Here is a 27,852-nt window from a genome sequence, read left to right as displayed (position 1 = left end):
ACGACCGCCCTCTGTGTTATGTCACATCTTATTTGACAAACCTTGTAGAAAACCTTGTGCATAAATCAAAGCCAACTCCATGCAACGTGATCTGGATCACATTGCTTGGGCAGCATAGATTGGGTATAGCTCTTCTTAGCTCTGTTGAGGTGCTGGCCATAGTTATTCCTGTGTCTTTGCAACGCAGATTTTCACTTTTCAACACTTAGTGGTGGCTATGAGCCTCAGGAGGAGAAGCAAAGACTGCAACACTCCATGCAGATCTCCAAGCAGTCTGCAGACTCGCAGCAAGCGTCAATGATGCCACAGTCCATGTCGCAGGGCAGGTCACAGTCGCCACATTCCTCCGATGCACAGCAGCAGCAGAGACACGAGTCGTCGCCCGCGCATGAGCCGCAGGTGGCACAGTCCAGCACGATGTTGCACAGAGTTAGGAACTCACAAAAAAGGCAGGCCAGAATACAGTGAACGCAGCAGTCTGGGTAAAAAAGAGACAAACTTATTGTGATCATTTTACATCACTCAATATTTCTTATAGAATATAATCACTTTGCAAAGAAAAAAAAAAAAAAAGACAATGCTGATCAGATCCTGCCAGCAGTACTGCACCACATTATGACACGGTCATTTATATACAGCAGGTGATAAAAATAAATTCTTGCCTCACTGAATTCCCCTTTTTGTAAGGCTGTTATCTTAATTCCTTTCTGCTTAGGCACGCAGGCCAACTCTCCTGTTAGCTGAGATCTCAGAGTAGGTCTTAAAAAGACGAGTCTTCTTAGTTTATTATTTCAGGTTAGTGGAAAAAAAGGTTGTCTCTTTAACCATCATCTGGAGTTATAAATGTCTAAAACATGATTTTCATATTGTAAGGACTATTCCTCCCGTCAGAGGGAGCTGAATAAACCAGTTTAAATACTATTTGCAGACATAAAAAGTGAGTTTTACATTGAACATTTTGAGGGAGAGATGAGATTAAAAGTTGTCCGTCTCCAGTTTATTAACTTCTTAAGTTTTTTCAGAGAAAACATACCAGGAGAATGCAGATACTAGAAGACTTAAAATCTGCTTCCATCAGTATCTCACCGTCTTGTGCATCGGTGGGAATCTGGGAACTGTTGCTCTTGGAGCTGCTCTTGCTCCTTCTGCTGCTCTGGGAGGTGATGGAAGGGTTGGACTGCAGCTTCTTGGTGTGTTTGGGCCCTGCCGAAGACGAGGAGGAGGTGGATGAGCCGCCTCTAGGAAGAGAGCCCAGCTTGGGATGTTTATGAGAGCCGCCGTTCCTGACAATGCCGGACTGAAGTGCATGCAGATGAGGCGTGTGCGTGTGATGTGGACAGTGCGTATGAGGAGAGTGTGTGTGTTCATGGCTCTTGGCTCCGTTGCGTAGCTGGCTGCTGGGCTGCGACGCACATGGCTGTGTGTGGTGGATGGGCGTGGATCTGGCTGCTGGTTGAGCTGGAGAATGAAAACACCACAAACATCCACAATTAACAGAAGATAATAAGCATATTTAAATAAATTGAACAGAATTAGCCCAGTTCATGAACACAGTTCATCTTTTGTTGGAGAAACACACTACAGTCCAGAAATGGTCTTTTATTAGTAAAATATAAACAGATGTAAGCAAACAGTTGTGATCTCAGTGAAGATAGAACAGAAACCTTTAACTTGATAGAGATCATTCCCAAATTTTGATAATAAATTTACTAAATTAAAATGTTTTACTGATAAAGAAGGAGGCTGCAGATTTCAAACATCAAAAAGGAAACATACTAGGAAGTTATGAAGCATTTAGAAAAAGTATGTTAACGCGATAAACTTCTGCACATTCTTGCCAACATGTCAGTAAAATGCAGTTGCACAACAGTGGGTGTGGAGACTTGCGCTGATTCAGTGAACTACAGCATGTATTTACTGACCTGACCCTTGATCTTAATTGTCTAGACAACCAGAGAAAAAAATAGCAGGAAAAAAAAAAAGAAAAAGAAATGTTCTCCAAAGTACCTGATGTTTTCTGAGAATGTTATTTTGATGCAACATGCACAAAATCTACAAACAGAAACACTTTGGCATGTTGATCTTGGCTCAGTTTACTATATATTTCACCTCCAAGGGCTGCAGAGTACTAAAACTCTGCTTATAAGGTGGCCTTAGGTGCCAAGCCAAACACGCACCCTGAAAATGATAAAATGAGAAGCTTTGCTATTATATGTTATGGTTGCATTTAATACTATCCTTTTGAGGCCCAAAATTTCTTTGACGCTGACAGCATATGGTGAGGATAAGCTTGGTGAGACTTAACAGGGCAGGGTAGAGTGCAGAAGACCCACAAAAATCCTAGCAGAGGCAGATATAAAGAAAGTTGCAGCAAGAGGCAATCTGAGTTTCAGCCTCTGAAGCAATAAGAATCTACGTTTGATAAGCAGTCTGAGGCAGATAACCTACACAGGTCTGCTTTCATTGGCGTGTGGTCATGGTCACGCAACCAAGCCAGTGTTATTTAAGATTCTTTCATTCAGCATTTTCTAACTTTGCTCCAGATGTTTGGCAGTCTGCAGGGCCAGTGTGTGTGAGTGTGTGTGTGTGTGTGTGTGTGTGTTCTGGAGTGTGGATGCGCATGCATGTGCATAGCTAGAAGAAGAAGCCATACGTTCTTCTCCAAAATACGTCAAAAGGCAGATCCTGCTGCTCTCCCATGTTTCCCAAATCCTTCCTCTTCGTGACTTTATGTCTTTTTTCTCTGTTTGGTCCTCAGAATAATTCTGATATTAACATTTTCAACTCTCCAAGTCAGACAGAGAATGTGGGGACAAGAAAAGGGGAGGGATGCTGTGCATGATATTTTACTATCCCCTTTGGTTTTGAATTGTCCTCTGGGGTGTTTTGAGTTGAGAAATTCATACTTCTTGCAAGTCTGTGTGCGTGTGAGAGAACACAGTACATATGCAGATCTGGCAGACAGACACAGAGTTAAGATGGAGAGTCAGGATTGTCTCCAGAGTTTGAGGTTGGACCCACTTATACACACACACATTTGCAACTATATGCATGCAAGGACACGTGTGGACACACACTGCATATGCACACAGAAAGAAAAGAAACCCAACAATGTCCTTTTGTGTGCCATCAAGAAAATAAAGGAGTAAGTAGGAGTAAGGAAAAAGTGAAGACGACTTTTGCTTCTGGTGCATTTTTGGACTTGGAGGATGCATGGGTGTGACTCAAACACAATGATTCAGCAGTGGGAGCCAGTTAAAAATAACAGCAAATAAAGAACCAAATGACTGTGGCATTAAGATGATGATACTGGGAAACAGCAGGGTGTATGCGTTTGCAGGGCACTGACATCGTAGACGTGCTGCGACTTCTACTAGGATCCATTTCTGAACATGTATTTATGTACAGATATGTTGAGCCAATAAATGAGTCACAATCATTTGTATGCTACAGCACACTGACATTCACACACCCTCCATCACTAACTCCTTTCCTGTTCTCAGCTACCCTGTACTTACACACCTCCCTCCCAGACCAGAGAATAGCTCTTTCTCTACTTATTCTTGCTGGAATGAGTCATGACTGTTTCTGTCTGTCTCCACTCCAGCTGCTTTAACCGACTGTCTCCTCTGTAGTTTGTCCATGTTGGCGAAATGTTTAACAACTGATATGAGAGTAAAACTAGGAAATTTGAAATAGAATATCTGTTATTTTTCCCCATCAAAATGAATTTTCATCTTAAATTCCTTTAAATATAAATAGATGAACATGTCCACCCACAAATCTGCTTCCACACCAACTACACAACAAAGGAGAATAGAGGGACATGTGTGTCTTAAGTATTCAAAACTATCATTAACAAGAAACTCTGTATGCAATTTTTTAAACATTTGGATAACTAGTGCTATAAATCATTTGCCAGTAAGATTATTTGTTGGTGCAGTTGTTTAAAATGTGCCATAGTCATGGGCTTTGGTTTTATTTGTGATTTTGTTATTTGGTGTTTGGATATTGGGTTCTGTATTTCTGAGAGTTTTAAAACTGTTTTTTTAAGACACTGATGAGCATTTCAACTGTGAGAATTTGGAAATGATAAACTGAGGCTGTAAAAATACTATTCTGACTTACATTCAGTGAATCTCTCCCACATTTTTGGCTGCTGTACAGAGCTCAAATCAACATTACTGTGTTAATGAGACTTGTTTTTTTGCACCCACTCTCTACAGTGAGAACAGTTCAGCGAGATGCACAGCAAAATTAAAAGGAAGCATGAGTAAGAGAAATGCAATGCAGATCTGATCAGTTTTCAACTAACACGATGAAAATAGCAGTTTTATTTCATAAAAAGATCTCTATGTTGTCAGAACTGTTTGTTTTTTGCATGTATGTAGGAAAGATTTTACAAGAAAAACTTGCAAGCTGTGTTTTGACTTGCACAGCTTATTCATCTTGGATTTACACAAGAAGTTGCATTTAAGCATAAAGAAAACGATCTTTTAGTCAGTGAAGGCTTTTATTTTAATAAGAGTAATGTAATAAGTCAAGCTTTGAAAGATCATTTTTCAAAAACTCTGTTAGTTTTGAAGCTCTTAATGTCAGCATGTTTAAAAACTCCTGGGACAGAGCGAAGGTTTACCACTGAGTCGTTTGACCGCTTTAAGCATTAGGAATGTAAGGAGATCAAATACGACAGGGTTGAATGGTTTCCCTTTCTTGCTTAATGTAGAATTTCATCAGTTCAGTGGTTTGCAGAAACCTTTGGCATATTTTTTATTTCACAATGCATCAAATGTTTTTGGTGGGTGACAAGTCTGGACTGTAGGCGGGCCAGACATAATCTTGCAACATGTGCAAAATATAGTTCTGCACCATCCTGATGAAATTAGTGAAGCCTTGTGTGCTGGCTGTAGAGCTACTTTCCTGATAGCAAGTTCGATAGTCAATCAAATCTTTATCCATGAGGGTGTGGTGAACAAAAGCAAAGTCACAATTTGGTTTATGAGACAGAACGTTTTTCCACTTTCTTTCTGTCCATCTTAAATAGGCTCGGACGAGGGCGGAAACATTTTAGGAACTTCTTCAAAGAGGACATAACTTAGTCATGAAATTATACACTAGATGAATAATACATAAATCTATATGAACACAGTGATACTAAGGTTTGGCATTGATCCAATTAAAAATTAAAAATTGATAAGGTAACCATTTGTATACCAGGATTTTTTTTTTACATTTGCTTAGTCTAAAAATGTCTTATTTGAATTGAATGAATAAAAATATGTAGCCCATATGTAGTTCATATGTAAGTTGCTTTGGATAGAAGTGTCTGCTAAATGACTGGAGAATAGAACAGAACATCAAAAAGCTGTTTAGTGTGTCATATAATAAAGTCTAATTGTACAACCTTGGTTATAATTATCAAGTTCTAAGAATGTTTTAGTTTAATTAAGCTGAGAAATAAAGTTCTGTTTTGATATTTTAGTTGCTTTCTTAGATTTGATGTGAATGGCAGAAATGATTTTAAATCAGAATGTATTATGGTGATATGTAATATGTAATATGGTCTCATTGGCTTTTGAATCAAACTTAGTAAAGTCGTAATATTATATTACATTGATACATTTACTTGATTATACTTGAGCTTTTCACCCCTAAATTAAGAAGGACTTTCTCATGCTGCCAAAAGAGTTTTGATGAGTTCCATAGAGCCTGGTGTTGTCCAGCCGGGGGGGGTGGGGGGTGGGGGGGGGGGGGGGGGTGTTGCCGTAAGGAGGGGTATGATCAGAATGCAAAAAATGTTTAAGTAGGGGCAAGTGTCAAAGTAACATTTATATGATGCCAGGAAACAGATTTTCCCAGAGGCACACCTCGCTCTCAAACCATATTTCAGTGGTTTTAATCTTGTGGCTGATCAGTAAATGCTTTACAGTAACATGCATCGTTAGGTGGAGAAAACCTACATGTGAAAAAACAGTTTCAACTCTAAATAAAATATCAGTTTTATTTTCAGTTAAATATAAGATATTAGTCATCATTCCAGGAGAGACCAGATACTACAAGACTTTAACTTTTTTTTTTTTTTTTTTTCAAAACCTGGTATCATCCACATTTTACTTTCCAGACTTTCCAGAAATTTATGGGCCTTTTCGAGAATGTTGGGGATTGCCAAGTCCCATGCAAATCTGTTCATTCTTGCTTAAAATAACACACATAATCTACATTACCAGAATTTAAAATACTGCCCTTGTCTGTACTCTTCTTCTTACTATCATCATACCATAATTTATTTGTTTCAGTCACAGATAATGAATTTCTTTATAAATAAGCCAACCAATAACTGAAAGACCAAAACAGGCAGAAACAGAAAGCTTCTATGCCTATTTAAGTATAAACTTACATCAAATGTGTTACCTTAAATTGTACAAATAATACCAACAAAACAAACATACCGTATACTGCATACATTATGTGAGCTTCCTTCAGATAATTTCATGCTGTTACATATCTCTAAAAAATAAACTGGTAAATTTTATTTTTAAATATAAAATGTTTTACCGTATCATTTCATCAGATTTAATAAAATTAATAAAAGATGTATATGATCATAATATCCAGCATTATTTATCAGATACATAGCACGTTTCTGTAACAACCCGTTATTTTTTATTTTGAAGAAAAACTATTAAAACATGTTCACAACAAAAGTTCATCAAATCAAAACTTTTTTGCAACACCTGCTAATCACTGCAATACTCTCCACAATGTGTAATAAATTAGCACACCATAGAGTTTTCATTAGATCAAAAACTCTCAGCACTTAAAACTATGAGTGACAGCAGTGTTTTCTCCTTCAAAATTTTGTAGCAGAGCGCTAATTCCCAGCTGCTCACAGGGTTTTTGTCTTGTGTTGGAATTTGCCAAATGCACTTCCTCGTTTCTAAGTTTGCATAAAAACACGATATATTACATTAACTGATGCATAAGATCAAAAACAAATTACGCAATCCCTAAAACTTCTGGAAAAACTTATACTTTCCTTTTTTGTGGTTTTGACATGCTGGAACTTTATTCAATCATGTCAAGGCAGAAAAAAAAAAACCCTCCATTTACTTTTTATTTTATTTGACTCATTTGTTTGACGTTCTCCTGACAAATGAATGGAGGAACTGTGTAAATGTTTGAAGAGGAGAGCAAGGTCTACAGTTTGAAGAAAAGCCATGCAGAACATGCATGCAACTGTAATCCCCGTCCTGCAACATTAACCAGCAGCTTCACCTACGTTTAACTTCAAAAGCCAGACCTTCCGACACAGCTCTATGTTATATTGCTCATCAATTAAGACAAAACTGTCACAATGCTCGGGCTTTATTTGCTACAGTCAACAGGCTTACACACACCCTCCTGTGTCAGTGGCGCCTGAACTTTATTCCACTAAAACCTGCATTTAGTTTGCCACATTCTTCAGACAAACTCCAGAATATTAGACAAGCAGTTTGTTCAGGAAATATACTGTGTCAATTCAAAACCAGTTAAACACCATGATACAGTTTTAGCCCATTAACAGCAAAGATCTGGGGGACATCTTATGTCAGCTGAACTCTTCTTGCTGTTTGGACATCATGTCCACAGGTCTCAGTGGTGTAGTGCTCCCTCAAGAACTGGGTATACACTCAATGTGTCTCCCTTTTATTAATACAGAAAAAAGTAGCCCAGAAAAAAAAAAGTAGTTTCAGAAAAAGTGACTTGTAAGACTACACAACTCATTATGTGCTCATTGTCACACAATTTCTGCTCTTTGTTTTCAGGGAGGAAGAGTTATAAAATGACTAAACCAATACTGGCACACAGACTAGTGAGAGACGGGCTCATAGACATAAATACATATAACAGATCTCTTCAAATGGCGGCCCGCCGGCCACATGCGGCCCACAACCAACTTCCATGTGGCCCAGCTTATGTAAAAAAATTAAGATATTAATGAAGAACCTTCAGTCATTCCTTCGCTGGCTAAGTAGCCTGCAATCCTGCAGACCATGAATGCAACACTTGGTTGCCTAGCAACATTAACCCCAGCGCGTGTTGTTGTGTTTTAAAGTTGTAAGAGTAGCGCTACCAAACATGTCGCTCTCGGTCCCAAAATGCAAAATTGACAACAAAAACCACAGATTTAACCCCGCCTGGACTGTAGCTGGCAGTGTATTCGGCACAATGTTTATGTGTTGCCATTGTAACGCCTGAAGTTGGCATTCGCGTTGTTTTTCTTTGTGAGTTTTGATGTAAATTGAATTCTTTTCACATCAAAACCCACAAAGAAAAACAGCGCAGATGCTGACATCTGGCGTTACTATGGCAACATGTAAACATTGTGCCGAATACGCTGCCAGCTACATGGACTGATAAGTATTTGTTTTTCTTACCGTCACATTTGAGCTCCAAACCAATACGCAATGAGTGTGTGGCGGAGTTTAAAGATTATAATGTGAGGAAGCGCCACATCGAGAAGTTTACATTGATATGACCTTTTTATGTTAAAAATTAGGAGAAAAATAGGCTCTGACTGGAATTTTATACCTTGTCATGTAGGACTGAATTTAAAATAGAAAAATTTATAAACTAATTATTTTTCAAAATGTAAATGTCTTTTTTTTTTTTTTTTTTTAATTATTTATTTATTTATTTTTACTGATTTATTTTTCCTTACTTTATTTTACTGGCTCTGATAATTTTTTTATGTGAAAATCTGGCCCACCTGAATATCTAATAGTGTAGCCCTGACATATAACTTTATTATGTCTATGTTCACGCTAAAGCTAACACCGCTGATAGCTAACTGCACTAGTGTAGCATAGGCAACCTTAGCAGAGCTGCTGGGTGACGTAGGTACATGTGTAAGTATACTCAATGCTGACTGAAAAAGAAGTGGTTATACTCCGTACACCAGCTTATACCCTGGACTACACCACTGACAGGTCTTTCTGTTGATCATAGAGCCAAATCTTTCACAGATGGTGAACTTGTCTTTAATTTCAGGCATCTTTCCAGAGCTGCTGAAAAACTTTGCTAAAAGCAGACAGTCTACACTAGAAACTACTATGATCATTGAAAAAGTTGTTTTTCAACAGCTAAATGAGTTGTTTTTTTTTAACACAAAACAACAGCTATTATATCTTCGAAGCAGGTTTTAGACAGCACCACAGCACCGAGACTGCTCTGACCAAACTGATTATTGACATATGTTTGCAAACAGACAATGGAAAAATGTCATTCTAAGTTTTACTGGATCTCTGTGCTGCATTTTATACAGTTGACCACAATATATTACTGGGTGGGTCTGGCTGGCACTGTGCTAAATTTGTGTAAAACATGCTTTTAGAACAGGAAGTATTTTGTATCAATAGGTAACACTGCAGCTAAGCAGACAAAAATTACATGTGGAGTTCCCCAAGGTTTCTTTCTGCAGCTCTATGAGAACTCTGCTCCTTGAGTCCTAACCAAGACCAAAAAAGCGTCAGTCCAGTTCTGACGTGGTTCGCTGGTCTATCAAGCTCTGAAAGATTCAGAAGGGAGTATGAACCAACCAGACTCTGCAGGTCATCTAGATCCGATATTTTCTCAGTTTCCAGAGTCAGAACCAGACATGGAGAAGCTGCATTTATCTTCTATGTTCCACATGACAGGAACAAACTCCCAAAAAGCCTTAGATCAGCTGAAAGACTCAGTTTATTTAAATCCCACCTGGTCTCAACTGCATTTCAGTAGTTTTTATTTATAAGTCCAAATATGCATTTGTTTCTTTGCGGCTTCATTTTTTAAACATGTTTTTAATAGTTTTCATCTAATTTTCATTTTTCTCTCTATTTTATCATTTTAAATTATGATTCTTGTTTTCTAATATTTTATTGTCTCTTTGAATCCTCATGCTGTTGGACTGTGCAACACAAACAAACTTGCTTTGCTTAAAAAGATGTGAAATTCAAAAGGGTGCAAATCCAGACTAAGACAGCCAGAAAAAAACAGAAGATAAGAGAGATAGTTACACAGAGGTGGAGCTTCAGTTCAGGAGCTTGTCTCTAATTAAAAGCAATGTCACAGTCATGCTGGATTTCCTGAAAACAGCTCCTGGTACACTCCTCTCTGTTGAAAAGATAATAAACAGCTTCACACAACATTTCCTTCAAACACACTTTCATGGTCTGATTTGCACATGCATCTTACATGTTCGGATAAAACATGTTCAGATAAAACCCTAAAAACTAATAAAAATACACAAACTGAAACTACCTTCCTATAAATGCTCCCACCGTGCTTTTGGTAAATAACACCATGTGTATCAGGATTTCCAGGCGAGAGTGTAAGCATTTAAACATCTGTGAACATGTGTGTCCTGCTGAGACTGTGACGTCAAAGACAACACTGAGCTCATGACATCACTTTCCCCAGCGTGTGTGTGTGTCTGTGCGTTTAAATCAAGTCATAACACACACTCACATATGTTAGTGCTCTCTGCTCATTGTTCTCAGACAGCTCGTCATAGGCTGCAAGCCAGACGCATTCTGCAGCTGTGATGTCATCAGTGCGAGGCCAAACATACGGGCCGTGGAATTTGCTGTTTGTGCTTCTGTTTCCTCACACTCTCACTTACAAACACTGTCATGCACACATATGTGTCCACAGATGTCCCACGTCTATGATCTCACCACAAGCTTGAGTCACAACTATGTTATAGTGTCTATGTGCTCATTATGAAGCCAGACACTGGACACAGATGATTGATTTATTGCCTGCAAATGACACAGATCACATTTAAAGTGTTGATAGTGGGTTATGAGGCTCACACAAAACACACAAACCAGCGCAGACTAAACAAAATAGATACAAAAGGCACGAGACAGACCCGTGATTATGCAGACAAAGGCTCTCAGTATCAGAAAAAGCCATAAAGCCTAGAAACAACAGTTGCTCAGTGCATGCTCTGCACCAGCGATCGCATATGATTGTGTAAGTTGGAAGAGACGTGAAGCCACATTAATGAAGAGAGGATGTAAATGTAGGCAAAACCAAAGCCAATGAAGACTAGTGTGCATGGTGGTACATTTTGTTCAAGACCAGAGAAGTTGCATAACCCTCCCTGCACGGCATATGGAGCTGGTGGGTTTCATAGATTTTACTGGGATGTAAAATAAAACACAGAGTGGGGAAGAGGGGCAGAAAGCTCCTCAGAATTCCAGCTTGGGCATAAAAATAGACACACAGTAAACAGGACAGGTAGAGGCAGCATAATCACACAGCAGACGCTAAACACGCCTGCTCAATTCAGAATAAACTACATTTCACCTACTTATCCATTTATCCATTTCCTTCCTGAAATGCAGGTTATTCAGTTACCACAAACTAGCTATTACAATGTCACCTATGGCTGGCCTTGGATTCCAGGAAAAAAATCTCATAGTTGCCCAACACGTACCCTGATGACAGCTTATACAACCCCTTTATCACCCCTTAATTCCACCTTTCATTCACCACCTATTCACTAACACCATTACTCAGTTTCTTCGAAATGACAGGAAGGACAGATTTAGGCCACTATGAAGCATTTCCATTTCTTCTTTTTTTTTCTCAGCTGTGCTGTCAGGTTAGTGGCTTAACACTGAGACTACTTTTCAAGCATTTTGTGGGTATTATCAAGGAGGCGCTTACTCTTTGGAGCAATAAATGGTAAACAGAAAAGATTTGTGGATTTGGCTAACTTTTTTATTTATTTGGTGAAAGGCAAAAAAAAAAGGCAAGAAAAAAAATGTTGTGGAGAAGAGAAAAGCATACTTGCAAAGCCCATGGCTGCGCTTCAGATTGTTGACTGTGACATCAAAGAGAGTGAAAGAGTCTCTCTGGCTGAGACAAAACCACAAGACTTGTAATATGAGGGAGGGGAATGAGAGATTGTGGTTGATGATATGGCACTGCAAAGAAAACCTCTAGGTGTTTTGATGCTCCTCGTCGGTGAAATGAGACAGAGTAGTGCTGCATGTGTAGAGAAAGTTCTGGAAAGCTGGAGACTTTGGGAAACAGTTCAGACTTGAAGGACTGTGTAGAAATAACACAATATTTAAATGACTTAGTCCACCCCTCTTGCAGTTTCTGACTCTGGTGTCACTGCTAAAAGGCTTTTAATTATAAAACAGGTAATAAATTATTGGTAGAGGTCAGCAGAACCGGCTTCACAGATCAGTAATTCTTTTATATTATAGTTATTAAAAAAATTAACAAATTATTCAAATTTAAATTGACACTTGTTGTAATGTAAATGAATAAACGCCACATGTGGAACATCGGTAATGAAAAGAAAGGTTAACAGTGTCTTGCTTTTTTCAATACTTGTTATATGAATATTTATCTAATAATGTAGTTTAAATCATCATCCACAAGCCCAAACTTGAAGTTAAGGTGTGAGAGCATGACTGGTCCAATGGAAAGGCATTGACAATGGACACAAAGTGGCAAAGTGCCTGCAGTCAATTTTACTAAAATTGCATTTCTCTAGACTTTGCATGTAACTTTACACTTTATTATGTCAGTTTATGCCTGTGATGTAGGTTACATTTCACAGTATGACACAATATTTTCTCACCCAGTGCATTTAATTATATAAACTTACTTACATATCTGTGCACAACCATCCATACACCATTTATGGTTTGTCTATATGGTAACATACATGGACGGATAGATCAAATTTAAACTCATTTTGGGGTTTCATTTGACTGGTTGAAGCGAACTCACATTCCACAGCTTCAGTGTGTTATTCATAAAGAAGTGCAAACTGATGATCACATGAGAAGTGTACTATGAAAAGACACTGGTGATGTTTCAGTGACAGCCAACAAGAGGAGCTGCCTGTCATGGAAGACTTTAGCAAAGTGAAGCTAATGGCAATCTGGCTGAATTGCTCATAACAAAAGCCTCTTTTGTCTAATTTTGGGCTTTCGCACAAATTTGACCTCTCAGGTGTCAGCATGCATGTGCCAGTGTTAAACGGGAAGTAGAAGTAATGTTGGTTAGTTATTAATTGGGAAGTGAATATTTGTGTCAACACTTTTAAATCTCTCCACATTTCCTGTCTAGACATCAAATCTGCAAATTGTTGAAATATTTTCAACCTTGAGGTTCTGTGACTTGAAATAATGTTTGCATGTGGATGCAATGTAAAAACACTGAAAATACTCGGGCTGCAACAAACGATTATTTTAATGGTCAACTAGTCTGTAAATAATTGTTTCGATTAGTCGATCAGTCACAATTATTTCTATCACGCCCACCATCTGTGCTTCTAGTTGACGCAGCTCTTTTTACAGGATCCAGTATGTTTTATCCCAATCTCTTTATCATATGAATGCATCATATGAATGTCACCCTGATTCCCAGTCAGTCACCACATAATGTCATTCAGTAAGTCAAAAGAACGACTCCTGAACCAGTTCAATATAAAATTTAATAAGCTTAACAGATTTCTATTAATTTATTTTGAAACATTCAAACTTAGCTATAGTGTCATATCCAAGCTGTACAGAATTTGCCTCAAAAGGAAAACAAAATAAATGAAATATTTTATTATCTTAATTTTCATAGAGTTCCATTGAAATTAATATTTACATCTTGAAAAAGCCTGTTTTGTAAGGTGACCAAAGGGCCAGAATCCTTTAAAAAAATTCCTGAATCCAAATGGTGATCCAGATCACCACCAAAATTAAAAATTTCTTCCTTTTCACATTTTCAACAACTTCTGACAACTTCTTTAAAATCTATCCATAACTTTTTGAGTTATCTTAAACACAAACAAACAAATAAGCGCCGGTAAAAACATAACATCTTTGGCAGAGGTAACAACATCACATCACCATTCGCTAACGGTGTGTTCAGACCAAACGCGTTTTGAGTGTCAAGAGTGGCAGGTTTCAATGTAAAGTCTATGGGGAGGCGCGGCAAGGGGGCATTGAGCTTTCTCGCGTCGCGTTTTGAGCGTTTTGGGCGTTGGCATTCTGCACGGAACTCGCGTCAAAAGCAGGAGATGGACAAAGCTGACCTTTGGCTGCTCGACTTGGGGCGTCAACCAATCAGAGTGATCAGCTTGCAGCTCCTGGAGGATTCCTGTGGTGAACCCAGACACGGGGCTGAGATGCGATTACTCCGTGCAATATTTAGGATAACCATTCCTTGGTAAAAAGCTGAATGTTACTGATTTGGCAACATAGCAGGATACGTTGCCTAGCAACGCTTTGTTTGGGGGTGGCGGCTCTCAGCTGAGTGCAGCTCTTGTTGCATTAACACTGACTAACTGCCCTACGACAACGTCCTCTAGCTTTATTTATTAAATAAAACCATGCCATATCTCTACTGAATCCGCCATCATTCAAACAGACCGGAAGGAAAGCGCCGCCTCCCTCCTCTCTTTTCCGCCGCGTTTGCTGCTCGCTTCAGACACACAAGCGGCAGGAGCGTTGGGAGTGTTTTGGCCGTCGGACACAAAAGTGGCAGTTTAGTGACCAGCGTTGAGCGTTTGGTCTGAACACACCGTAATGCTAACTTTGCCATCGGGAACGCTGGAAACCATGACTCCGGGGTGCTTTCCTTCCAGATGCTCATGCATGACTGTCGTGCTGCTGTGGTACGCTGCGTGGCAGACGACACATTTTACCTGTTTGACACTTTGTTTAGCGTGAAATATCCCCAAACTTTGGAAACAGGTTGCGCCGCCGTCAGTTTGTTCTTCGTTGTTTAAACAACGACGCTGCACAAAATGACAATACTGCCCCCAGCACTTCCTGTGGTGCTTTGCATCATTTGCTTGGTGATTAGAGTTCCTATACTGTCTAAAAAGCCGTGGTTGGTGAATAGTGTTAAGTTTCCTGGCACAGTGTTTCATTAGCAAAGCCGTTACAGGCGCTTATAACGCAGCGCGTCAACAATGAAATTTTGCATCGATGAATTTTCACTGTCGATATTGTCGACTTTGTCGATAAATCGTTGCAGCCTTAGAAAATACCAACGTCTAAAATGGAAATGTGTGCCATCCATGTTACATGGAAGGAGCAGAAAGTACAAACAAAGTTTCCTGATTATCACATTAAGACTTGTTTCTTTGATGAATACATTTTTGAAGATCCATCTGAGACCAAGATGTCCAGTGAACCAATATAACTAATAGCAACCAGAAAATGGAAGCCATATTCACACCTAACCCTAACCCACTCAACTTTTGTTGTCATGACAATACCCTAACAAATATCAGCAAAGACAAGCAGAATGAAAGAAGCAGAGAGGAAGACAAGAGAGGAATGACTTCTTTAAAAGATGCACATTTGAACGTGGGCTTTACTGTGTTCAGTGATTAGAAACCGAATCTACACAGTTCTATGTCTATAAATGCAGGCATTTCTGTCTGGGAGTACGATTACCTGACCTATTTCTTCAGGGTGTGTAAATGTATTTGTTAAAGGTCAGGACAATGTGACTCATCTGACCAGAGATCAGTAATGGAAATAAAACTCTCACCGGTCTTCATGAGTGTTTCTCAATGTGCGAATGTGTGTGTAGAGAAGAGTACTTTACTCACATGTGATACTGTTGTTGGGTGTTGTAAGCGTTGAATGTGAGATGTTGGTGTTGTCATTGCAACTGTCTCCATCGTCACCTAGCAACCTTTCTGGGGTCCCATTTACCCTCAATATGAGGGGCTCAGTGTAGGTGTGGGCCACATCTGCAAAGCAAACACAAAAACAGGTACACACAGACAGTTAAAAACATTAAACCAAATCGTAATGTTTTATTTCTAGCTTGTGAGTCGAGTAGGTGGGTGTGCTCATTTAGATTCTCGATTTTATTTCCTACTCGAAGAAATCAGGAGCAAAGCTATTTCCACACTTGTTGTAAACTCTCCTGTCATTTCCCATTCACTAACACTTAATTAATTTGAAGAGAGAAGTTCTGCTGACTTCAACAAAGCAAGATTTTGTCTGTGTGTTGGCGTGTGCTCTGTCCTAAACTTCCATCTGGAAGCAGTTAAATCCAACCCCTTGTGACTGTTTAGGGGTCTATGTGAATGCTTGTGAAACCTGAAATCTTTGTGGGTCTATGTGTGTGTGCCTGAGTGTCTGTGTTTGAGAGTTGATGTCTGTAAAAAATTAACACATAAGAGGACATTCACATGACATACGTGCAGTAAATATACGTTTGAGTGTTTTATGTGTTCAAAGATACTAAACAGTCAGCTAATGAATCTGTTATTACATAAACACACACACACATTTATACATGTATGAACGCACACACAAATGCACAACACAGAGGCCTTCAAAGCAAGGCAGGACTGGGCCTCTGAGAGGTGCAGACTCATTCCTGGGCAAATGGGAGCCAGCTGGGCTTGATAAACACACACACATACACGCACAAACCAAACCACGTCCTGTGCGTGGACTCAACACTTCCCGGCTATGTTTATTTACTCTATCCGCTCTGCCTCACTTCTCTATCTGTCCTCTCTTTTCCTGTCCCTTGGCTCTCACACTATTCGTCTCTGGTTCACATTCGTTTGCACATTTGGCAAAATTCCACAGATTAATCCGCACTGCTATAGCTAATTGTGTTTCTTTATAAAGTCTAATACAACTATAAAAACTGATAATGATACACAAGCACTAGGTCGGAAGCAAAATGAAAGCAGGGTGATGGAATAGCAGACATTTCTGTCAATAGAGAAGTGAAAAACAAAAAAATGAATTCAGCTTTAAGGATTAGCTGAACTAGTGGAATGGAGATTTTTGACTGCAATTTTGGATTTTGCCCCCCCAAATAAAGATTTTTTTTTCTTTTCTTTTTTTTTTTTTTTTACCCCAGATCATCCCCAATGATGCTCTGTAGTACTTAACATGTTTTTTTTTTATTATTATTATTATTTTACAAAATAATAACCAACACTGATATTAATCAATACATTTGACATTGTATTTTGTGACAGAAACACATTTAAATCCACATTAACCTCACTGCAATTATTAAAAACATTATAAAGGTATTGCATTGAGCGTACTGTATAATTCCTTGTTAGGACTGAGCATTACCTACAACTATTATTATGCATCTTTTCAAACCCAATAATGACTAAATTGTCAGGTTAAATCATCAGGAATCAAGTAACTTGTAATAAAACTTGATGACGATTTATAAATGAAAAGTTTGTTTGCTCTGTACATTATAATGTAAAGCAAAGCTGAAGATCATGATAAGCTGAATCATTCTGCATCATACCAACTTTCCAGAGCAAGTATAAATATCTATATCACCAACAGCATTAACTATGTCAACGTTACTACTTTACTCACTTGGTTATATTAAAAAAGAAGAACCTTCATTTTGCCTTCCCTTTAATGCAAAGGTTTGTACGTGCACGCAGAATATGTGCGAGAGTCTCTGGAAGGAATTTTGTGCATGTGAACTTAGAAAAGATGTAAACAAGGCTTGAAGTGATGGGAAATACTTCTTGCTCTTCAGTTCTATCACACATGTAATTCATCCTTACATCTCTACTTCCAGTTGTTGCCACAAAAGCTATTGTCTCCTGCATGTGGAAGTCATTTCTGTGGCTCAAGATGTATCCATTAAACTTCCATCAGACTGCAGATACATTATGAATGTGACGAATGAGGATTGTTGCCTTCAAAGCTCAAGACATTAAGTGTATATTGCAGCTTATGTGCGTCACTGGCTCTGTGTTTGACTAATTAAATTAATTCACTAAACCATCATCATCATTCTAAATGCCTCCAATAAAACCATTTGAAAACTGAGTGTGTAATCCATGAAAGCTGTAATAACACCATGTCTTTGATCATAGTATTTATAAGCACACTATTAATGTTAAAAGTCCTGTATTGTTCTCAGATAAATTCCATGGTGAAGACCATCAAAAGAAAAACAAATAATATCTAAACAGCACAGAAACTACTTTTATTGAGCATGAAAATACATAAATGTTAACTCCAGTAAGTGTGGCATACCATGCTGATGACGCTAAATCCAGTGTCATTAGCTCAGTCTGCAGTAGTGCACTTAAAAAGAATGAGCACAAATTATTCTCTTTGGCAGAAATCTGCGGTCCACTTATCTCATTTTTGACATCACAGTCTGCAATCAAACAGAAAACAATCTAAAATCAATGAAAAACCTCCAAATAACTCCACATTCAGTTATATACTTTCCATTACTTTTCCTGACAGCATACATAAAGAGGTATGAAATGTTTCGGTATCTGTATTAAAATATTAAGGGAATTGTTCGAGGGGTATTCCTACCAGTATTATTTTTCAAACAAGCTAAGAAATCAGACGATACTTGTTAGAATGATTTAATCTGACACCATCTGTTTCCCCTGTGACGACGTGTCATTTCCCTGCTTTATTTTACATATCCTGTCTGTTTCTATTGTACTGTAGCAGTCCAACAAAGCCCTAAAGCTTCGTAATAATCTTTAAAAGAAAAATAAATGATCAGCAATCATATTTAAAGTGGTTCACACACTTGCAAGATAAATAGAAGTTGTATTATCTGAAGCCTTCAGTGCATCAGTGCAGCATTATGCTGCCAGTAAGATCTAATGGGTTAAAGTGTGTGGATCATCTGACTTTGCTCGCTTTCTTTCTGTAAACATTCAAAACCACAATTGTTGGATCTAAACACATTCCCACCAAAGACAGAGTGCCATCCAAGAAGCCCTTCAACTGCGTGCTGGCATTAGCATCAAACCACCAAACCACTCAACCTCAGGGACATTTCGAAGATCTGAGAAAGATGAGCCTCTAATCAAAATCAGACCAGAGCAATCAAGAGCCGCTACGAAGAGATGCTTGTATGTCTACTAATTGGGGTGAGCATTTGTGTTTGTTTGCAAGTTCTTTACTGTGTACCTCTGTGTGTTCACGTGTACTTGAAGTTTGGTCTATGTACACGTGTCAGCGGCCCGAAGGGGCGACTCGGAAGAAGTTCAGCCTCCTAGTAAACAAACAGTTAACCATTAAAGCAAAAACACATGGATCACATAGGGTAATGATTAGCATAAACACGACACATGCACAAAAACACACACAAACCCTATTTATATGAGCAGGAAAATGACGTGACATATCCTGTATCACCTGCAGGCGAGCACATCCTGCTGTTCCTCTGGGTATGATCTCAGATGGGGAGTACTAGTTCATAGGGAACCATTGAAAAAACTCACATCGGTTTCCTGTTTTCTTTTAGAACCTTTCAAACCTCATTCTGAAGCCTCAAAATGACTTCAAATCTGTCTGCAAAGTGAGGTCTGAGTGTATGTTCATGCATGATCTCACCACTTACTAAAAAAAAATCATGCATTTGCAGACAAAATAAGTGGTAATAAAGTGTAGATTTCATGGATTCAAAAAGCAGAAACTCTGAAAGAACTGTAAGATTTACAAGAACAAATGCTCATCATAAGATTGTGCTTCTATAATCTAATCCCAGTCGTGCATTTGATCTTATTTGGCAACGGACAAGTTTCCAGTTAAAGGAAACATCTTCAATGCAAGCATTTAGCTGAAGTTGCTTGTTTAAAATGATTATGCTTTGGTTGCATAAGGCCTTTGGATACTTGATAATGAGATTAGATGATGAGCACCAGAGTTAGAAAGATGATACCAAAGTAGCTTTCTGAGCAGCATTAATGACAAACTGACTGAAAGGACACAGCAACCGGGGCTTTTAGCAGGACAAATCATTAAAAACATGCAACTATGAAAAATGATGTAGTTTCACCCTCTATTCTTCAACAAACAAGCATACATAAACACGCAAGATACAGAAGAAATAGAAAGCAAACGTTAAACTGAAATCCTGCCAAAAGTAAAACTTCTACATACACACATATACACACACTCAGGGTGCTGCATTGGAATGTGTCCAAAATCAGAGATTAGTTCCTGTGAAGACAATGAAGTCGTGTAAGCTCATTAAAGACAAAAACTGTCTGCTGTTGAACAGGCTTAAGGGTAATTTGATTGTGTTACTTTGTATCTGAGATTGTTCTGGGTCATGGGAAATATAACCACACTGCAAAGTGGGTTCTGAACTCAGCAAACACACTTTGCAGGAGCAGTATCCACTTCCAGTGTCTCTTCTTTTAGTGGCTTGAAGACACAGCTCAAGCATGGGGAAACAGAAAACAGTTGGAGGAAGAAGGATTATGTTATTTATTAGTATTATTACATTGTTTAAAGCCTTGTTTTATTTAGCAAAGTGTCAGAGTCTTTACCATTTGTTGCCTTCATTAACCATCATATCTTCAGCTTCCTGTTGCATGCTAATTTTGTCAAGGTGTGTAGAAAAGTGAAATGAAGTAGTGGTGAATGTGCCGTCTCGTTCCCATGTCCGCCTTGTGTGTCTTAACTTTTTTACTTAACACAAAGTTAACGAAAATGGGTTGCTCTATTCATCCATTGTATTTACTGGGGCTGGGCATCGCTACGACTTTTCTGACTGGATTCACAACAACCTCATTCTTTTGGATTAAATCCAATCAGATTTGATCGATTCAATAATAAGTATGCAACAGTACTGAATTTTCTTGAATAATAAAGACATTCTTAAAACTATTTAATAAAACCCTAAACCCGTTCTGGGATAATTGACATTTATCAGTTAATTATCAGATGTATTTTGGGGTACATGGTGTATACGGTGACGTTATTTCTAGTTATTTTCAAAACATTTGGAGTTTGTTGAAGATGACAGAGTCCACAGTCTTAGCGTTAGCTGCTAATGTAAGAGATAATAAGCTGTTAAATAGTTTATAAGGGAATGTAATGCAGTTGTTAATTAAAAAAATCTTTATTTGGCATGATCTCAGCAAGAGATGTGCCTTGTCAGAGCTGTGAACACAATAATCATCCTTATTTATTAGGTTTCTGTTAGTTTTCCGGCTGTAAAGTTATCATCAGGTATCTAGAAAATTATTAAGCTTTTAAGAACCTGAATTTTACATTATCTCGGCAACAGAAGCCGATTTTGGATGGAAGAGGCACGAGTCGCCTCTGAATTGTGTGTATGCTAAGCAAGCATCAGCAAATCACATGAGAGGATGGCGACTTCTCATATGAAAAGTTACTGTGTAAAAAAAATTATAAATAATATTACCCAATCTTTATAAATCAATATTCAAAGTCAAGCAACTCGAGTTCAGTAAAGCCACTTCTGTAATGGCTGAAATTAAGAAGCAAGGATGAATTTGGTGTAATACACTTTGAAGACAACGTTGTTGGAGCTTTGACACCCATATAAAATTAGACCTTTAATCTCAGATACATGGACACTTCTAAAAACTCCAAACATGATCATGCATAAGAGAACAGCTTGTTGGATTTATCCTGTTGCAAATTCTCTTTTCTTGCAAGAGATTTAACTTTTTAATGTTTTTTAGCTAGATTCTCACAATGTACCATTACATTTTTCAGATATACAAAGATCCTGAATCAAGTGTTATACAACAGAAGCACATTTTTGGCAAGTCTGTACTATCAAAACAGATAGGATACAGGGGTGGTACTTGTGTGTATGTGTACTTGAGTTCTTTCAGAGAGAAAAAAGCCAAAATTCATGCAACCGATTCCCAAATGTTTGCGAGGTGGAAATTAACATGCTCATTTTCGTTGTATAAATATCCTGTGAAAATGCCTCAAACTGTTCTGAGTTTATTTTCATCTTTGTGAGCAACAAATTTAAACACAAGCTTCAACAAACCTCAAGCACTAAAACAGGAAAAGTGAGAAAATAGCTGCATGCACATGGTAAAGCTTAGACGGCTGAAATGGAGATGAATGCAGAGAAAAGGGAGATGTAGTCTTCACTGTGACATGAACACAAGAATAAAATTCATAAAAAGGGCTGAGCGCCAAAGTAGACACATAATATCTTGATACCTAAATCAAAATACAAATGATTTATCAGAAAAATACTTAGAAAAAGAGAAAACAGAAAAATCCTCCTTTTTGGGTAAAATAATCAGTTATTTATATAGGAGGCATCAAGATGCTGAAATTACAATTACTAGATGGTTATTTTGGAAAAAGATATATTTGTTACAGTTTATTAAAAATCAGACATCATCAATGTGATAAGGTGTTGAGATAAACTGATTTGGTCAAAAAAAGTCAAGTCAAATGGACCATATGGTACAAAACATGGTTCAACACACACACACACCCACACACACACACACACACACACACACACACACACACACACAAACTACTTGACATTCCGTTTTGCTACAGACCATCAGCAACAAATCACACTTTAATTCTTTATTAAATACTTTTGCTTCATGTGTTAATAATAATACTGTAGCACTGCTGACCCAGCTGGTGACTTCGGTTCTGTTTGAATAAAGATAAGTAAACTTTTTATCTCAACTGTTGTCAATAATAAGTTGTCAAAAGCCATTATAATAAAAGAGCTGATAGGAGCTTCACATTTAGCATTAAAACCTGAACAGTTGCATCAAACATCCTAGTTAATATTTAAAAAGAAAAACAAACCAGTTTAGAAATTAATTAATTAATCTGAAATTAATTAATTTCCTTTTACTTATAACAATGGTGTGCAAATTTTAGCACGGATCATCGCGTACTGCAGATAAAATGCAATCTGTGAAAGCAGCAGAGATGTGTAGGAAGATAGAAAGACGTCAGATTAAACGCTGCTGGTGAGAAGGCGTGTTGCATTTGATGGTGAAAGGCAGCAGCTCTAAAAACAGACAGCATCATTGCATCTTCATGCGTGAGTGCAAGCAAGACTCAAAACACACACAACAAAAGGCAATCATACATCAACACACACACCACCGTTGCATGCGCCTGTAACTACTGAGCAGAGCTTTATTTACTCACAACGTTCCACTTTCTTGGTTTTAAGAGAAAGAGGGGATAAATGTTTCTCTAAACACATTTGATACATTCAGACTTCAGGCTTACATGCTGATGCTTCCAGCTTAATGTTATAATTAAACAATAGCCTCAGAACCTCTAGGGAAAACCTCTCAAACAATCCACACAGAAAAAAATGTCATTACAAGCAAACTACTACTTTTACTTGTACTTAAACGTCCATGTCCTGTGCAGCACATTCCCATCGACTGTGTTGCTTATTGCTTTAAAACTGACTGCATCAGTATCAATTATAGATGCAGGTCGTGGATCTTGAGCATTTGAAAGTACTAAAACTAGCAATGAAACTTTTTTACGGAGGTTCAGAAAGACTTTTGTCTGTACACACATACACACACATTAAAAGACATGCCTGTGAAACATCTATGCATTACATGTCTAGTTGCAAATTACAAAGGTTTTACATCAGTAGACCTCTGTGATACTAGCTGCGGACAGAAAAAAGAATAGCTACCCGCTGACTGAGAGAAACAGTTAAAACAGTCAGAGCAGACTGTAAGTAGTTACTGCATAGTGTATATTGGTATGCAGAAGGAGAATGGAGGGAACGTTTTCTTTCTAAAGTAGTCTACTGTCTGGTAGCAGATGTCAAAAGTTACTTTCTGCTTTTCTTCAATCTGAAAATGGCATTTAATAAGTGATCCTTGCAGGAATTGCCACAACTCCTTTACTCACTACTACTTACTGCTCGTGCTGATTCATGTAAATCACAACCTAACAAGAAAGTCTCTACGGCAACATGAATCCGACTTTATGAAGTGAAAAGAGATCACGCTAGTTAGTAAATGAAAACACAACATTTGTGTTTGATGTGTTTTTTGTTTCATCAGCTGTCCTGACAAAGTGAATATTGGGAACTATTACAACCTCCTCATTATGCAAAGTGGCCAAAAGTTTGACTGAAGTGTCACTTAGATCTGTTCATGTATGTTGGTGTCCGGAAGCGCTGCAGTGTTCGTGCAGAGCAATGTGCTGGGAGGTGAGGCAGAGCTGAAAGCAGGGCCTTGTTGCCCTCAGTGGAAGCCTGACCAAGCTTCTCCACACCCTGACTCACCAACAAACACAGACACAGACAAGCACACTAACACCCAAGTATAACTTTAGTAGAAGAATCCACAGTTAGACTTTGTGCTGGCTTCCTGTCATGCATGCACAGGCAAAACCTGCAAAGGGTAACATGATTGGGCACAACGTTCCTGTTTAATAAATGTAAAACTCTTCAGGAATTATCATTAACTATGATACTATATATATATATATACTTATACCCCTAGTGGTAAACCATCATGCCTGACAGAGAACAGTGATGTGTGTGAACTACAACTTTAACGCAACAATCACAGCAGACAATGCTGCGCACTGCTTAAAAAAGACAAAAGAAAGTAAGAATAAAACATCATAAAAAAAAAAGCACATCCACCAATGAACATATTTGTGGCAAGTCCCCATGGCAACAAGCCACTTAAGTCTCTGCACACTACCCCAACTGTTAACCACACCTTCACTAATTACCCCATAAGACCTGCTGTACTCTGATCTTCAGTCACTGCTGCTGTTTTCTCCATGAAACTTGAGGGAACTTGAATCATAACTGGCTGATCCCGAATGAGTCATTCAGGTGCATAACTGCCCCGAGTTGAGTTTGCAACCTCCTGTTCCCACCCCTCTGTCAGTCAACCCTTGCCATGACCAATCTGGCGAAGTGAAAGGGTCATAGGTTCATTTCCAAATTCCCCAGACCCCCATTGCGGCATTTCAGTGTTCCGCTGGGCTGAATTGGTCCTGACCTCTCAGATCATCTCCAGGCAGCACATCACCTGAACACACAACTGTTGCGCCTGTCACTCCGAATGCCTCTGACCTATGAATCACAATTATGTTTAGAAAAAGTCAAAAAGGAAGTTATAAGAGCACAGCCTTCGTGTGCTATTAGTGATTGTTAGTTGGCGATCAAAGATTACCATCAACCTATAAACAATTTACACTGTTGAGTAAAAAAATACGAAAAAGAAAAGCATCACTCCCCCCACCCCCGTCTCATGGCATGGAGCAAAGCAAAGTGCACAACACATAGCTCCTCTGTGTATCAACCTATAAGAACCCAGCGTGACTGACACAATACATACAGTTTCGGAGGCATTTGGCATCACTTTATGGTGCAAAAAAATCCTGTTAAACACAATTTTATTTTTGTCTTCTGCCCCTATGGAACATTCTGACATATCATGTGGTAACAAATGGTAAATATCCCTAAAATTCTGTTTTGTTCTGTGAGCATTGTGCTTTATGCAGCCCTATTATTTTCTATTTCACAATGGCACACTATGGCAATTCCCCATTATCTAAGTTTAAATGATGAGAAACAATGTATATAGAAAACTATCCATTCAAGCATCCATCCATCCATTTTCTTAACCCCTTAATCCAATTCAGGGAAACTGGAGCCTATCCCAGCATTCATCAGGTGAAAGGCAGGGTACATCACCAGTCCATCACAGGGCTTATAGAAAACTAATACAGTATATTTTATTTTCATTTATTAAAAAAACACAAATCCATTTTTGTATAAATGACAGATCCAACACATATCCTTGTAATGCAGCATGACAATAAATAGAAAAGTCTTCGCTCGCAGCACTAATCCAAAAACTTGTTTTTATAACAGCACATAATCTTGTACCACTTTCCATTGAATTGGTAAGAGTCATATTAATGTTTAGATACTAAAGAAGAATAAACCTTAATAAACCCTGGTATTATTGTTAATTTCCTTTGTTGTTTTTTTTTTTCTAAAACTATATTAAAACATAGAAGCTGTTACAGCAATGCACTTGATTTGGTTGTATGCGCTTGTGTTTTTGTTTTCTCCAACCTTACCTTCACCAGGACAAGTGCTTGGACTGGGGCGGCTGTTTTCGCTCTCTGTGGTTGAGGTTGTTTGGGAATTAGTTTGCGGAGCTGGTAGACCAGGGTCTCCATCATCAGGTGGCTCTGGAGAGATGGCTGTGGCACTCCTCTCCTCATCCATGGGCCTAAGCCTGGCTTGTCTGGGAGGAGGTGACTGAGCCTGAAGCAGCGGGAAGAGATGCATGCGCAGGCCACATTAAATATGTCATTACCATGATGTACTGAAGTTAGAAACGACACATTTCAGGAACATGTAGTGCTATTAAAATGAAATAAATACAGGAAAAACTGGAAATGGATTTATAAGTAATTAAATCAGACATTTCACCTCTCCAACAACATCTCAAGGAAGATCAGATCTGTGAACATTTCTCCTTTAGAATGCTTACTAAATACCTTTTCTTACATTTGTATAATATAAACAGGCCTCACTCTTTCGGGCACTTCACTAAAATCAGGTAATTAATTCAGATGAATTTCCAATTAATTTTATTCTTAGAAATCCTTGAAGTTTCTATCAAATAAACAAAGTGAGGGAAATAAATGAGCAAAACGCTAACAGACAGTGAGTCACAAGGAGAGATGAAGTCAGAACTAACAGAAAAGCCTTTCAGCTATTCTATAATCCTTAAAGGAATTGTCAGACTGCTCTCATGAACCAAAGTTCACACAGTACAAACATCTTCTATCCCCTTTCTAAGCTGTCTTTATTGGGCAAATAACTATGGTGGTTTTTATTCACTTCAAGTTTCAAGGACAACTTCAACACTGAAAAAGAATCTACCAAATAGAAAAATAAATCAAATAATTAAAAAAGCACACATGGCACAATATGTAATCAGTTATAAGAACAAGATGTGTAGTTATGTAAATGATGTGAGTTACACGAAAACAAAAAATAGACATAAAATCTGCAGAGTAAAGTTTAGACTGATGACAAAAGGCCTGATAATTATATCAAACTTTGCTGCAGTAGTTGGGCTGCTGTCTAATAACGCTAAAAATGTAAAAGATAGCCTTTTTGTGAAAGAATTTATTTAATTTGGAAAATATAATGTGCGCAGAGCTCCAGCTTTTCTCATCCAACTTTACATAAAAACAGGACGACTTTCAGCTGGACTCTTCATACCTGCAATCTGGTCGCAGGTGTGTTTCATCTGACATTTCTGAGGGGCCTCAGACAGCCAATGAACCGCGAGCACGTTCCATAACTGTTTCAGATGGGACAAGTTCGGTAAAAGCCTGCCTCACGTGCGTTTGGCGCGCGCCTCGCCCGCAGCGCGAGCTCAGCCTGGGCTGCTGTCTGCGCGCTCCCGTGGCTGCTCGCTGCTCCTCAAAAGTTTTGACAACCCGCAGCGAACTTTACACACATAAAACCTGTCATCTGAAGTCACGTTTTCTTCACAAGCAGTTAAACGTCTTTGGACGAGCGCAGTTTAGGTCTTCTCCGCTTCGCAACTTTGAAATGGCGCAAAGTTGAGAGAAGTTTGGGGGGAAAGAGAAAAGTTACCGCAACGCTCCACACACTACGTGCAAAAGCTTTGAGTAAAATCTCTGTAAAAGAGCTTTGGAGACAATGAAAGATGTTTTTTTTGGAAGACATGTGCACAGACACACTGATCGCTGATGGGTGTATTCTGTTTATCTTCACTGCAGGTCTGTCTTATTTATAACGAGTCTCTGCACGTTCAGGCCGAACTCAGCTTCAGTTCAGCTTTTTTTTTTCTTTTCTTAAAAAAAACAAACAAAAAACTGAACTAACAAGATAAGTGACTTTAATCAGCAACTCGACAGGCAACAGTCTTACCTTAGTTCTGGCTGGGGCTGAGCAGCCGAGGGTTTTACTAGATCATCTCCTGTTACTTCAGGTGGACGTTAAGCCCTCTTCAAGACCCTTTTGGTCCTCTTTCCTCCACTTTTTAAAATTTTACACCAC

General features: G+C 38.5%; 1 protein-coding gene across 1 annotated transcript; it reads right to left on the bottom strand.

The window, feature by feature from the left end:
- Window positions 1-102: 102 nt before the first annotated feature.
- mdfi (MyoD family inhibitor) lies at window positions 103-27,852 on the bottom strand. Its single transcript, XM_079241968.1, has 5 exons — window positions 27,724-27,852; window positions 25,887-26,076; window positions 15,608-15,751; window positions 1,087-1,458; window positions 103-478 (listed from the first exon to the last, which is right to left on the bottom strand). Exons 2-5 carry the CDS (start codon window positions 26,035-26,037, stop codon window positions 225-227), a joined length of 921 nt encoding a protein of 306 aa, XP_079098094.1. The 5' UTR covers window positions 26,038-26,076; window positions 27,724-27,852; the 3' UTR covers window positions 103-224.

The sequence above is a fragment of the Telmatherina bonti genome (genome assembly GCF_933228915.1).
Source record: "Telmatherina bonti genome assembly, chromosome: 6".
Lineage (NCBI taxonomy): Eukaryota > Metazoa > Chordata > Actinopteri > Atheriniformes > Telmatherinidae > Telmatherina > Telmatherina bonti.
The sequence above is the reverse complement of the archived record's forward strand: the minus strand, read 5'-3'. Positions and strand labels throughout refer to the sequence as shown.

Bases quoted from the DNA above. Each gene is read 5' to 3' on its own strand.
- mdfi (XM_079241968.1), bottom strand. From the start codon at position 26,037: ATGGATGAGGAGAGGAGTGCCACAGCCATCTCTCCAGAGCCACCTGAT. The intron at 15,752-25,886 runs GTAAGGTTGGAG...TTTGCTTTGCAG, and splicing joins AAGCACTTGTCCTGGTGAAG to ATGTGGCCCACACCTACACT. The intron at 479-1,086 runs GTGAGATACTGA...TTTTTTACCCAG, and splicing joins TCCCACCGATGCACAAGACG to ACTGCTGCGTTCACTGTATT.